The 14725-nt window shown below is 34.2% G+C and overlaps 2 protein-coding genes across 2 annotated transcripts in view; both read left to right on the forward strand.

Moving 5' to 3' along the window:
* LOC117110988 overlaps positions 1–7720 on the forward strand; it is a 37909-nt gene extending 30189 nt beyond the window's left edge. Inside the window, exons 12-17 of the mRNA XM_033253845.1 lie at positions 900–966; positions 2087–2248; positions 3064–3144; positions 5601–5679; positions 6444–6562; positions 7699–7720. Of these exons, the coding sequence (XP_033109736.1) occupies positions 900–966; positions 2087–2248; positions 3064–3144; positions 5601–5679; positions 6444–6562; positions 7699–7720 (530 nt within the window). The remainder of the gene's footprint in view (positions 1–899; positions 967–2086; positions 2249–3063; positions 3145–5600; positions 5680–6443; positions 6563–7698) is intronic.
* Positions 7705–12445, forward strand: LOC117110984. The gene is made up of 3 exons (XM_033253838.1): positions 7705–7827; positions 8999–9151; positions 9920–12445. The coding sequence occupies exons 1-3, from the start codon at positions 7771–7773 to the stop codon at positions 11405–11407; spliced, it is 1698 nt and encodes a 565-aa protein (XP_033109729.1). The 5' UTR covers positions 7705–7770; the 3' UTR covers positions 11408–12445.
* The last annotated feature ends 2280 nt before the right edge of the window (positions 12446–14725 follow it).

The following is a 14725-nucleotide window of genomic DNA, read 5'->3' on the forward strand; positions in this document are numbered from 1 at the left end:
GTCTCGGACATGAGAAGAGAACGACGGCCCAAATTCAAACAAAAGTGAAGGCATTGCGAGCCCAATACAAGCTGATAAAGGATCAGTTGAAGAAGAGTGGTTCGGGCACGTCTGGTGTAAAATCTTTGATTGCGATCCATCCAATCACACACGCGTATATCTAATCCCGTGAAACAGAGTTGGCCAAACTCTCTCTTTACGGCTCTGCTGTTTCGACTTTCATAATTTGGAGGTCAATCCAACTAGTGTGACCGACCCAGAATTTTGAGCCTGGCTTGAAATCTCACCCGCGTTGAGTCAAGCCAGGCTTGAGACGCTAGTGTGACCGTAGCCTCAGATTTGACCTTGCATTGATACTTCTACTAGAAATGCTAGAAATGCATTGCTGAGCTTGATGATTTCCACTGGTTAATTTTAAAGGTCATCCCATGTCAACCTACTGTACTAGTTTGGACACTCAACATTTTAAAGCTAGGTGTGAAACTCCACTATGTGGAACGTAGCCTTAGGCTTCATAATAACACTAGTTTTACATATCTATACCTTGGTTTATTTCGTCGCTCACATCACGAACTAACGATTTGTTGAACGTTAAATGGAATACTGGAGCATAAAGCCATTAACCATTCTGTATTATTCTACAGGATATAATGTACTGTACATTGGTATATTTGTTGTCCTTTTAAACACAACATACTATGAACAAAAACAGAAGCACAACTATTTTATTTAATTTATCAACTGTTTGATAACACAAACAGCATCTGAGGGCTACGATGTTGCTGTTGATAAACATAGAGCTATTTATATCAGAATAACATAAGTTAATTTTCTTTGTTGACTAATCTTATACTTTACCATTGAAATTTATTTATAGAATGTTGTTATCATTTTATTAGGTGCAACATTTGAATCTCTGTTCCCATCTACAGAACTGGAACCAGCATTCTCTCTAAATGATGTATTGTAAGTCAATATTAAACATTTATAATTATTTAGATGCTCATTCTTCATTCTCAGTGTCTTAGGTTCAAAGCCAGCTATGTGACTATAGAAAACATTAGTATTTGTTAAATTGTCATTATAAGATTCAGAGCATTTTAAAGACACAGGTGTCCCAAGTCTCCCGGAACTTCCGGAGTCTCCCTAAAATCGGTATGGTCTTCCACACTCCCGCAAACAAGCAAAAGTCTCCCGGAAATTCACTTATCTCCTGCAAACTCAGTAAAAAACAAATATTTTTGTTTATTTAGGTCTAAACTTTGGTTGCCAATTATTTTTTGCAGTCTCATAGAATATATAACGACTTTTTAATGTATCCGTATTCTCCACACTATAATCTTTAAAATGATAGGTCATTTACTAAACTTATTATTTCCAAAGTTATGAGTAAAAGTGTTACAGCTTCTCAATTATACTGCCACATCCCTTATGCTAATTAATCAGTTTAACATTGAGCGATAGTATGCTGGTTGTTGGATGGCATGCCAACCCTTATGAATTCACAGTGAGTCGAATGCAAAGTTAATCAATCGACCATCTTACAGTAAATGAAATTTCACACATACTTTGTATTATGTTTTAAGAAAAGTTAATGAACATGTGTTAGCCTTGAAAAATAAGTTTTTTTTGTCATGATCGATCTTTCTCACAACATTCGTAACAATTTTGATTCTCTTTCTATCAATATGTTTAAAAAAGAGGCCTTTATCTGTATTTAGTAAGACTGTACCTTTTTTATTTTAGTTTAGTATTTTTCATTTGTCTGCTTTCTTTTCAGTTTTAGGCTATCTTGTTGTTTTTGATTTACTTTTAGTTACTTTTGAATTTCATGATTGTAAACATTATTTTTTTTTTTCTGGGATATATTCACTGTATGTACCAGGGCTTCCTTGAAAAGCAGTGCTAGTCACTGAATGGATACCCCCTGGTTAAGAAAGCTTAATATTAAATAAAATTGAAACTCATTTTAGACTGTTTGCCATACATTTAAATACTTTCATATTGCGGTCATTAACTTCTGTTTGGTGCCCAATGAGAGAAACCCCCATGGGCAATATTTTAAACTTAGAACTTATTATTAAAGGAATGAAAGTGGCAAAGATAAGGAAAATATGGTAGAAGATGAAACAGAAAGTACACTAAAAAATCAGAGCTGGACTTCTCAGAAACAGTTTCCAGTGGATGCTTTGAACCATGTGATCAAGCTCATCACACATGGAATGCATTTGAGAGATATGCACAAGCAGTAAGTAAATATTAAAATTTAAGTACAGCAATTCGCAATCTAATGTACTTTAGTTTAATCAACAAAATGACTGACTGATCAACCAGAGCATTGCTTGGTGCGTCAGTAAGTGCATTGGTGAGTGCATCGGTAGGTGCATCGGTTGGGGCATTGGTTGGTGCATCTGTAGGTGCATTGGTTGGTGCATCGGTAGGTGCATTGGTGGACATTGGAGGGTGCATTGGTGGGTGCATTGGTGGGTGCATTGGTTGGTGCATTGGTTGGTGCATCGGTAGGTGCATCAGTAGGTGTATTGGTAGATGCATTGGTAGGTGTATCAGTGTTTGCACTGGTATGTGCATCAGTAGGTGCATTGGTTGTTGCATCTGTATGTGCATTGGTGGGTGCATTGTTTAGTGCATGGATGAGAGTATTGGTTGGTGCATCGGTGGGTGTATTGGTTGGTGCATCGGTAGGTGTATTGGTTGGTGCATCGGTGGGTGCATTGGTTGGTACATCGGTGGGTGCATTGGTTGGTACATCGGTGGGTGTATCGGTAGGTGCATTGGTGGGTGCATCGGTGGGTGCATTGGTTGGTGCGTTAGTGGGTGTATTGGTTGGTGCATCAGTGGGTGTATCGGTAGGTGCATTGGTTGGTGCATTAGTGGGTGCATCGGTTGGTGAAGGGCAACAACCATCATCGTCTCATCCAAGAATACTAAATTTACTTAATTTGGAACCTTCAGACAGGTAGATTAAAACCTAAACAAAACACCATCTTAATAAATGCTTTGTCACTTTTATGAAGTACAACATTATAAATCATATATTTTCAGACCTGTGTTTTATTCTGAAGAAGAATTGAAGCAGCTAATTGGACTTATATGTCGTTCTGGCTTAGAAACTCAAGGAAAAGAGTAAGCATAGCTTTGTCTAAAAAAATATGTCCATGTTCAACAGCACTTTTCCACTGTCCAGTCTAGTTGATTTTATCCAGAAACTTTTGATTCCTTATTTTTAATTGTCTACTTTTTCTGCTAAACTTAAATAAGATGAAGATTTGTTCTTAGTCTTTTTATTTTAACATATAATCATTTAGTACCTGTCCTCTATCGATAAGTATCACTCTAGTCCCTTCCATGCAGTATTTCAGTAGACACAATCAGTACCCTCAAGCTTAAGTACAAAAATGTCTTTTTTATTAACATTTTTTATGAGCATTTTACCTGTTCCATGTATTTTCATTATTTTATAAATTTTCTGACTTATCATGTATGGGAATAATTTGGTATTTGGATAGATGATCTTGGAATACAAAACCATACTCGCATTCTTAATATTCAGTATCAAGTCATTATACAATTGAAATTCTCTTATTTATAATAAAAAAAATAAAAGAGACATATCCAACAACACTCTCATTAAAATGTGTCCCTGTTCAACTTAAACAGGCCCGTAGCCAGGGGGGGGTTTTTATGGTTCGGGCGAACCCCCCTTTTCTAGCGAACCCCCTCGAATTTTTGAATGAGTCCCACCCGTTTTTAAATTGGAGCCAGCGATAAAAGCCTACATTCATAGAATATGCCACCAAACGAACCTAAAGTTTTGCGACTTAATCACCTAATTGTGGATTGTGTGGTTAGTAAATTCCATAGCCACACACTAAACTATGTGCTGATGGAGCATTTTGGGGAAATGGACTCTTCTTTTTTTCATCCCAAACAAAATATTATTAATAAATCAACATAGTCCATCTCAGTCATCATAGCCAGTGACAAAATTAGGCTGGAAGTTTGTTTTCAACAGCAGACACACTACAGAACGGAGTGCGTCAAAACGAGTGTTTGTTAATTTTTAGTGATAAAGACTGACTTTTTTTCGTCCGCTGTTGCAAAGAAGAAAACGACAGATAGTCCTGGTGGGTTATTGATTTTAAAATCAATTAGCCTAGCCTAGATGTTGACTAGCTAGGTAATTTGTAAATTATTATTGGTTGGCCTGGGACGGACCTAGACAGGCAGGCAGGCCAGTTTTATCCTGGGATTCGACGATGACGTCCGTGCACGTTTACAAACGCTATTGATTAGAATGAAAATAGACGCGCTGAATTTCAGGTCTTTTTTTTTTTTTTTTTTTTGATGAAAGATAGAATTTATCGAACATTTATCTACATAAAAACAAGAATAATATTGTAGAAATTGTATTTCTAAAGATGCATATAATTCATATTTCTTCATTTTGTAGACAATAAATATTCAGTAAGATATACTAAAAACGATTATTAATTCTGAAATGTGCATCTCAGCTATTATTAATCAGTAGGCTATGTATTATGTTATAAAATCTTAAAATAATAATTTTGAATTATGCTATATTTTGGGCTCTGACTTAATTTAACGATGGCCCTATCAGTAGTAATGACAGTATTTGTGCTTATTTAGCCATGTAGTAAAATAGTACTATTATTATGAGAGTCAAGAAGAAGTAGTAGAAGAAGAGGAGGAAAAAGAATAGCTTTTTTGTTTTATAATAATAAACGTGTTGAGTATATTGATATTGATTATGCGATGAGGTTTTGTTTATATCTTTCGGTGTGATTTAAACATGCCAATTCTCAGAAAATATTTTCTAATTTTATTATATTACCACCTTTTCATTACATAGATCTTTTTCAAAACATAGGCCAAACTGCTTTTATAACATTATTATAGACCCATTAAACATAAAAACAGCTCTGGCTTCGGGGACTTCGCCCCTGACCCCACCGTGGCCCCAGGCACCTGAACCACACCAGGGGTGGCGCCAGTGGGAGGGGGCGGGGGCCAGGGCCCCCGTCGGGGAGAAAAAGCACAATTCGTCGGGGAGAAAAAAAAATTTAATATGTATTTTTTACATATTAGTAGACTCTAATATCGATTTAATAAGCCTTTGAAACCCCTGAATTGTCAACATTTTCGGGGGCTTCACCCCCAGGACCACTTTTGGAACCTATTAATTGAAGCTCGAACACGCCCACTTTGCTTTCGTTGGGGAAATCTGACCCCTCGTCGGGGCACCGGCCCCCCCTGTCGGGGACCTCGTCGGGCAAATCCTGGTGCCACCTCTGGACCCCACGCCCAAAGAACCCCCCCCTTAAAATGACCTGGCTATGGGCCTGTTAAACATACCATATTGGCCTTAGCTGAGACAAGTGCTTTTCCATGATTCAGTGTTATGCATATTGTACATACAGTATATACATGTATGTTGAAGTTAGGTATGTTTAAATTTTAACTTCCAATGATTTAAATTTATTTTGTAATATAGCATGCTTTTTGACAAAAATAGAGCATACATTATTTGGGGTTTTTTCAATCTTTTTTCATTTTAATAGAGATACTCATGGTGAAGATTTTGCATTGTGTACTGCAGCTTTACTAGAAGGATTCTCGATTACCTCTTGGTCGATGAAGGTACATTTCAAATTATGGTTTTTATTTTACAATTTTAAATCAGAATCATCATACAGCTGGTTAGGCCTAAAAAAAATTTTGTTTGCCCTCCAGTGCCCGCTCCTAGCTTATGGAGAAATAGGAGCAGCGTTTCTAAAAAAAGTTTGTTTTTTCCCCCGATTTTTTTTTTTCACATTTTAAAAAGTGATCTTTATTTTTCTCCTTTTTTCTCATGAAAGTTGTCTAAATTTGGTATCTAATGTAAGGTATCGCCATTCTAGACCTCAATTCATTGCAAAATATCAATCATGGGTTATTTTTATTCAGTCTGATGAATACCCTTGAAAAACAGTGAATCAGGCTTAATTACAAGCATTGCGATTATGTTAATATTGGTGACAGGAGAAAAAAAGAACTAAAAAAACAACTTTTTGCGCCCGCCCCTCCTATACAATTTTCAGCATTAAAGTGCAAACGAACAATTTATTTTTTTTTAGGCCTTATATATATATTTTCATTGTTACCATATTTGTTACTTTATATATTTGTATGTGTGTTAAAGCTTTGTAATCGAGTCAGATCATTGTGTCTGGGGATTTTACTAAATTTGGCTAAAAAAAAATGCTGAAATGTATTTGGTATGGAGCAATGCTGAAAAAATGTATTTTTCTAAATATTGATTGCACATATTTTCATTGTTATTTTATTACTCTGCTTGTGATGATCAATTGTTAGCCTGAAGTACTACATACTAATTCTTACTACCAAATTGGTTTTTGTTTCAGAGTAAAGAGTTGTGCGAAGCTCTGCCTGCCTTAACCAGCCATCATCACAATTTGGTGCATCTTGTAGAATTGTTCCCAACCTTCACTGATAGAGGACGACAGACAAGACGCCTTCTGAGGTACACACTCATTTCAATCAATCAACAGTATCTTAATTATTATCTACTTTATATTGATGAAGACATACAATGTTTGGGGTTTGCAAGTCAATTTAGTAGTTTGATCAAACTAGTATGATCCTAACCATCCAAACCCAAGGCATTATTTCAATGTGGTTCTGACTAAGCAGAACAATTTATTATGATTAGTGCACACATAAGTTTGTTATTGTCATGCACTATTGTATTATTTCATTGGTAGTGGCTATTGTTACACCAGTCTTAAACTAATTCTTAATTCTAATTGGATATTATTGTCCTAACCAATCTAGACATACAGTAACATCCAATCAGAATAGGGAATCGGTGTAAGATTGGTGTAACTAGCCACTGCTTTAGAAGGAGAAAATATTTAATTACAATATATCTTTATACTTGAATATTGTTATTACTTTTTTTGGCTTCGTCACTTGTTCATATTATGGTATTATTAGGCCTAGATTTCATTATGTTAAATTTTGTTATTACTTAGTAATGATAATATTGTTAAGTCTATACTCATTTCATCTGTACTATAACATTGGAACAAGTGGAAATAAATTGAATTGAATTGAATCACTATTATTACTTTCTTCACCAAAAGCATTATTTGTTTATAGTGGAATAACAAAAGATGATTTATAATACAACAGTTTTTAGTACAATTCATTGTGCGAAAGAGTTCATATAGAGGTTACATTTCATGGTTTATTGAACATGCAAAAAATGACATGCCTATTATTACGTTACATGCATGTTACATACATGCTTGTATTGTGGTGCTATTATTTTTGTGAGCTTTTTCCTGAAATACATAATTTGTTGTAATTAATGATACTAATTGTAAAATGATGCTGTATTAATTTTAATTTACACTTAAAATAAAATGAAACAATATTATTAACAGATATAAAAATACACAGTCAATTTGAATAATTTACAAAACCTTACAAAATATTTTTCGTAAAATTTTATATGATTTTATATTTGTAAAACTTTGATATCAGGTGGTTTTAGTCACTTTCAAGCGCCTTGATCACGGAAAGGCGCTATATAAATCATTATTATTAATTTAATAACTATTTTTACAAATTGGCTGAATTTTGTTGTTTTTACAGGTATGTCACTTGTTTCCTCTGATAAGGTCGCTTCGTCCGAAGTCTGATACAGTCTACTACCAACTATACAGCATGATGATGCTAATGGACATGTGCATTGGAAACGAACCATTGCCTTCACAAGAAAAGGTATCATTAATTCCATATAAAATGAAGACTCTACTGCTGTACATTAGATAATTGTTTCTTCATGTGGGTGTGGTTGAACCGTCAGGGTTGGGCTTTTGGATCATCTCACTATAAATTTTTTGCTTGTGTGTTTAGGCAAGGCACTTTTCCTGTTTGCTGTCCATTAGATAATTGTTTTTTTCATGTGGGTGTGGTTGGAGCCGCAATTTGCATTTCGGTCTCACCGTCAGGGTCGGTTTTGGATCCTCTCCCTATAAAGATTTTGATTGTGTGTTTTGGCAAGGCACTTTTCCTGTTTGCCTCTCTACCTAAGAATATAAATGTGTACCTGGTAGGAAGTTGTGGCATTGGTTCTGTCTGCTATGTTTGGCTGCAGGACTAGGAGTAATCCCCAGGGAACCATTTGTGCTGGTTCGCCAATCTATGTATCCGGTAAACAGTGGCAATAACACTCTCACACCACTGATCATTATTGGTTTTGGTTTTGGTGGCATATACATTTCAGATATTATTGTTATCGTTGTCATCATCATCATTTAATGTCTAAATGACAAAGTGACACAGTAACAAGAAGCAATGTGCATTCAGCATTAAGCAACACAATTAGAAAATGAATTATGAGAAATTATTAAGAGTTGGTAGTATTCACCGATGACTAAATGACAGGCAACTCAAAATTTGTGTCATATATTTTTCAAAATTTTTCAAGTCGGATACCAGGCAGTGGCAGATCCAGGGATTCGAAATAGAGGGGGGGCCCAGAGAAGGAGTGTTACAGATACAGAGTGTACACCACCTCAGCCCCACCATGGTTGGGGCTGAGGTAAGAAAATTTATGATTATGGCACTCTCAGACTTAAAATCTGAATATAATTTTCTTCTTTTTCTCTTTTTTGTATAATCCTGAAAAATTTAAGGTGTGGGCCCGGCCCGGCACTCACAGAGCAGAAAAACAATTATTACGCTAGGAAAGTGTTCCTAGTTTTTCATAAATGGAAACTGGTTTTGAAAATATGTGCATAGAGATGATTTTTTGCAATACATACAAGAGGAATTAATAAAAATTAAAAAAGAGAAATTGAATATGGCTATTCAGACCTAGTCATCTATTCTTATTTCTTGTAAATGGCCAGCATCACATTATGATACATTTTTTTGTTTCCCCATTTAGAAAGATATTAGATATTTAATTAGAGATCTGCGTAGCCTTTCTAGTGATATCAGAGTATCACCGTATTATCCATCACGGTCAAAAGTGAAGCACATTCTTGAACGGATTTCGATAAAGCTCACCTTAATGGCTGACAACATGGATTCTAAACAGGTACAGTATTTAATATTTTTCAATTTACTTGTATAATATCTTCATTATGTATTAACAAAACAGCTTAGTATCTCATTTGATTAATGTTGTGTAGAGGGGCAGGGAGCAGTGGGGGTTCTAGGATATATTTTCTGGGTTGGCTGAGCTGTCTGACAGGGGGACTTGAGATCGTAGGCCTCAGCTGGGGGAAGGGTTTAAGAGGGGTTCCCCCTCCCAAATGAACAATTTTAATAACAGGAACCTCTGGATGGCCAGAAGTGACTGTGACAGATGTGTGTTGGCTTGGCGTGGGCCTATTTTTATATATTTTTTTTGAGTCCGATTGCCCAACGAGCTCCGTCTGATGTGGGGCTTGACCTGTCCGGTGGGGGCTTAAGCCCCTGCTTCCCCCTGCTGGCGCTGCCATTGGCAGGGAGAGGGTTGTGACGGGAGGTTGGATTTCTCTCCTTAAAACCCACTTCAGTTTTTTTATTCTTTCTCTAAATGATTTTGAGAGTAATTGGTGTAGGTGTCCTCCCATTGGTAAGTCTCTACCATGGATCATCAACAACTATAAATCTACTGATCTTCTAATGCTGTGGCAATGTGCTTGAAAATCAACACAAGCCAACATTATTTTATTATTACTTTTTATTATTATTATTATTATTATTATTATTATTATTATTATTATTATTATTATTATTATTGTTGTTTTACTAGAAAACAATTGTATTGAAAATATTTTTTTTTATTACTATTAATGTTTTTTATATAACTTATTTGTAGGATCTAGGTTCAAGTCTCTACGCATTTTTTAGCATGCCTAGCCCTATTGCCAGTCCAAACAAAGACCGTATAGCAAAGCATAGCAGGATAGACTCAGATGAGGAGCTAGCATATGAACACTATCATAGCCTAGTATCTTATGAAGAAGATTTAGAAGTTAAGGATAAAGAAATTAACATAAAAGAGGAAATAGAGAAAGATGTTCAGGTAGAACAGAATATGGAGACAAAAAGTGCCTGCAGCCACTCAGAAAAGCGATTTTCTATAGATTGCAACATAGCACAGCATTGCAGGGTAGACTCAGACAAGGAGCTAGAATATAAACAGTGTCATAGCATAGTGTCTTATGAAGAAGATTTAAAAGTTAAGAATAAAGAAAGTAACATAAAAGAGGAAAGAGAGGATGTTCAGGTAGAACAGAATATGGAGACAGTTAGTGCCTTCAGTCATACGAAAAAGCCATTTTCTATAGATCGCAACTTGGAAATACTGAATCAACGAGTATATGAAATGGAAGAACAAGTTGTAGAACAGAATAATGAATGTGGCAGTTTGGTAGGAAAGGTTGTTTCTTTATTGTCAGACAATATAATTAGGTTAATAAATAAGAGTGAACAGGCAAGTAAGCCGAGTACTAGTGAGAAAGTAGTTGAGGATCAGTTTATAAACCATATCTCTACATTAGAAAATAGAGAAGGCCTGATGAATAAAGAGGAGGTTCTTGAGAATTTTCAATATGATGCTATCACTGGCACCAACAATGATGACAGTACTGAATGCGAGGCAGAAATTCAATTTAAGCATCAGGATACAAGCCCTGACTTTATAGCTACAAGTAGTTGGTCCTTAGGACAACCATACATAAATTATTATCAGGATGAAATGATTGAATGCATTAATACTCCCTCCTCATCACCTGAAAAAAAGAAAGCACACTTTGAAGAAAATATACAAAATAATGCTTGTGTTAAGAATGACTCGAAGAAGAAAAGAAGTCAGCGAAAGTTGAATTTTAGTGGACATCATGAAGAAGAGGCAGACATAATAATGACTGAACCATCCATTAGTAACACAGCTGGTGGAGTTAGCTGTAGAACTAGTAGTGTAGAGAGAGGTATAGAACTCAATGAAAGAGAATTACCTAGTGAAGGAGTTGAGTATGATGTTGACAATGATAATAAGAGCCGTCTGTTATTGATAACAAATCAAGAATTTGGTCTGTTTGGTAGTAATAACTGTCATATTAAACACAATAGCCATAAAACACCATCCAATGACAGCGACGTTATTTTATCTTCACTGCCATGCTCCGAGAGTTCTACTAGTCTGAGTGGCAGCATTGAAGCAGTGCTGTCTCAGGACTTAATCTATGGTAGAAGTTTAGAACAAGGGCAGTCTTTGCAAAATTCAGAAGAAATGAAATCAAGTCAAGAAAGTGGTACAAGTTCACAATGCTCCAGTATTATGGACATTTTTGCAGTTGGTTAGGAAAAAATTATAAAAAAAACTAAAAAGAAGAGAAAGACAATAATAATTATGAGAGGTGTTTTTAACAGTAGCTTATAGATACTTTTTGTCATGCAATCAATAAAACATAGGGTAGTAGTGATCGTAATATGTGCTAGTGGGTACATGCTAATCTCTAATTTAAATAGCTATTTTCCTGTGGGCCTCCTGATTTGAAATTTTGGAAGATCATTTTTTCACCAAACTTGATCATCAAACATCATTACAAGTTGTGGTAATCAAGTATAGGAATCTCATTTGATTTAGGCTGATACATGTATACTTTAATGTGGATAATTATAGTTTATAATTTCAATATAGTTATAGCAGTGTTCAACTTTGGGTCTGTACATTTTAAGGTTTTGTGCTGTTTACATTTTCAATATATAAATATTATATTAACACTCTTTTTCAAAATGCACTCACATTTGACTGATTTCATTATTTCACATTGTTAACATTTATTGGAGCATTCTCACTGATTTTAATGTAAACTTTGTTTTGTTTACATTATTAAATGATCATTCTAACTGTTTTTAATGTAATCTTTGTTTTGTTTGTATTATTACTGTTTAAAGCAGCAAACTGATTATATGTAAGCTTTGTTTTGTTTACATTATTCATGCGGTAATAATACATAATTTTAATGTTGTATTTTGTTTACATTTTTATTAACATTTAAATGAGCATTCCCACCAAATCCCACTTATTTTAAAGTAAGCCCTTTTTGTACATTATTGTTAACATTTAAAGTAGCATTTTTTTGTTTACAATATTAAAATTTCAAACTGAAGTCTCAGTGATTTTAATATTTGTTTACATTGTTCTTGCATTTTGATAATTTTTTGAGCAACATTCAATAATTTAATGCTCATTTAAAATGTACACATTCTCAGTTCCCTCATATTTAATTGGATGCCATGTTTGACTGCAACATAATGCTTTAAAGACTGCCGTTTCAAAAAGTTTATTCAATTTTTATATTAACCTTACTAATATTTAAATGGTTTTTGTTTATTTGTTCAGTGTGATATGTTGAAATTTGTTGACCCAAATGACACACCAGTAGAGCATCTGATTGATTCAAAAGATGACTGTGGGTCGGATGTAGAATCGGTAGATGAGGAAGAGTTAATGGAGGTCACAGATAGTCGCCATGCAAGTGTGTCAAGCGATGAAAGCTTACCCTCAGTCAACAATAATTCAAGCTATGATGAACAAGTGTAAATGGGCTGTCAAATCACAACCTTCTTTTATTGCATTGCCATATACACAGATTAACCCATATCTGTGGTTATAAAAACTCTTTTATAATAGTAAAATTGCATATGTTAATTTCTTTTAAAAATAACAGTTGCGCTAGGCCTTTTATGCCAAAATCTTATTGTAAATATGAAATACCTTTTATATATAATTCATATTTTTTTTTACATTTAAAACCTAAAATAAAAAGAAAAAATGTACTGCCTTTTAACTATGACTAATAATGAAATTTTCCTTTTATTATAAATGTTAACCAATAACTTTTTTTGGTCAAATTGGCAAGGGTATTAAGTTAATTATAAATTTACCAATTATTAATTTTAAGCATGGATTGAAGAGTCATTTTCATACTCTTTTTTATAAACTTGTTTAATTTGTATAATTGCATCACCATCTTTGCCATAAAGGAAATGAAATGATTGGACAATCTTTAAAAAAAAAAGTAAAATAATAATAATAATTCCAGATTTTACAGACTTTTTCATTGTGTTACTAGGACCTTCTTTTATTTGTCCACTAGTTCTGTTGATATTTATATGTGTTTTTATCTTTTTAACACTCAGTTGCTGAGCTTGGTTCATTGTGGTGTGTATAAAATATTTCCCTAGATAACTTGTTTTGCATTTATTTAGTATTTGAATTAAATGTATCCCGTATTTTATAGTGAGAAGTTAAATATATAAAATAAGTTTTGAAGTTAACTTTATCCTTGTATTTTAAATGTTTGTAGATGGAACGGCTTATGTAGAATTATATTATTAGGTGGTGTCTTGGTGTATTAAGGCCTATTTACTCAGCTTGATGGCAGCGGCTGGAAAAAATAACCTATTATGTTGAACCACACTAAACGTTATCCGCATTTAGAACAATCCCCGAAAATTGTTGCACTACAAAAAATAATGGAGTGCACTACATGCAATAGTTTTCGCCGTTGTCATGATCTGCGTAAATAGGCCTTTATGGTACATAAATAACAAGTGTAACTATTACACAGATTTCTGATTATGGATCTTCTGGAGTGTCAATCAAGCTTAATAACTGACCAATCAGAACTTGTGATGTAATACCCGGGAATACATGCATGTCCCACAGTTATTGCTGTTTAAGGTCTCGCACCTTAACAACAGTATCCAAGGGGCGAGTTTCAGCCTTCCTACATTTGACTGATATCTAGATGCACTTGTTCAGTTGTGATGCCACTTGTATACATATCCGTATTTATTCATTGCTCATAATGTTAGGCAGGTAGAGGTTTGTTTTCATTTAGTGGAGCAGAATCTTCAAATTCTTAAGTCCCGTTCAATCAAATTTTGATGTACAAAAACATGAATTGCCTAAATATGATCATGACATCACATCATGACCATATATAGGCAGATCATGACTATATAGGGACATTCAACAGTTTTTTGTCTTGCAGCAAATACACCAATTTAGGTCTGTATAATTAAATATTCACTGGTAAAATGTATAGTAGACACCATTAGTACTTTATAATATATACATACTCTAGCTTGATAAAGATTTTATTACCAAAATTACTGTATATTTCAGAGTTTTATTCTAGTATTATTTGGCTATGCAGCCTATTTCATATAAATATGTAAAAAAATATTATGATATATTTACAAAATGAGGCTGCATAGGCAAAATTTTACATTTGACCAAAAGGTTATTGCTGTACATTTACTGAAAAAACTGTTGAATTTATGGCAATTTGCTAGAGGAAGAAAGGGAATGCTTTATTTACTACTCTCTGTACTAAATTATAATTGAATTGTTTGCTTTATATAATTAGCGTAGGCTCTTGATTACTTTCATGAATATTGCCTTCAATTGAAATACAGTAATGACTTTTCTTTCATAACGTAACAAGATCGCTGTGAGTGTAGTCCTCAGATGTTCGGCAATAGTAGTAACTTAAAACATCTCGACAGTATCAATAACAGGGTCACAAACAAATTTAGTAACACGTTTTGTTGTTTTCTGTCAGCAGGTTTTTTTTTTTTCTAGATTAAATGTGGGTATAAGCCAAAT

This window comes from Anneissia japonica, unplaced genomic scaffold, assembly GCF_011630105.1.
Source record: "Anneissia japonica isolate Jap-2015-1 unplaced genomic scaffold, ASM1163010v1 scaffold573_len2283161_cov171, whole genome shotgun sequence".
NCBI lineage: Eukaryota > Metazoa > Echinodermata > Crinoidea > Comatulida > Comatulidae > Anneissia > Anneissia japonica.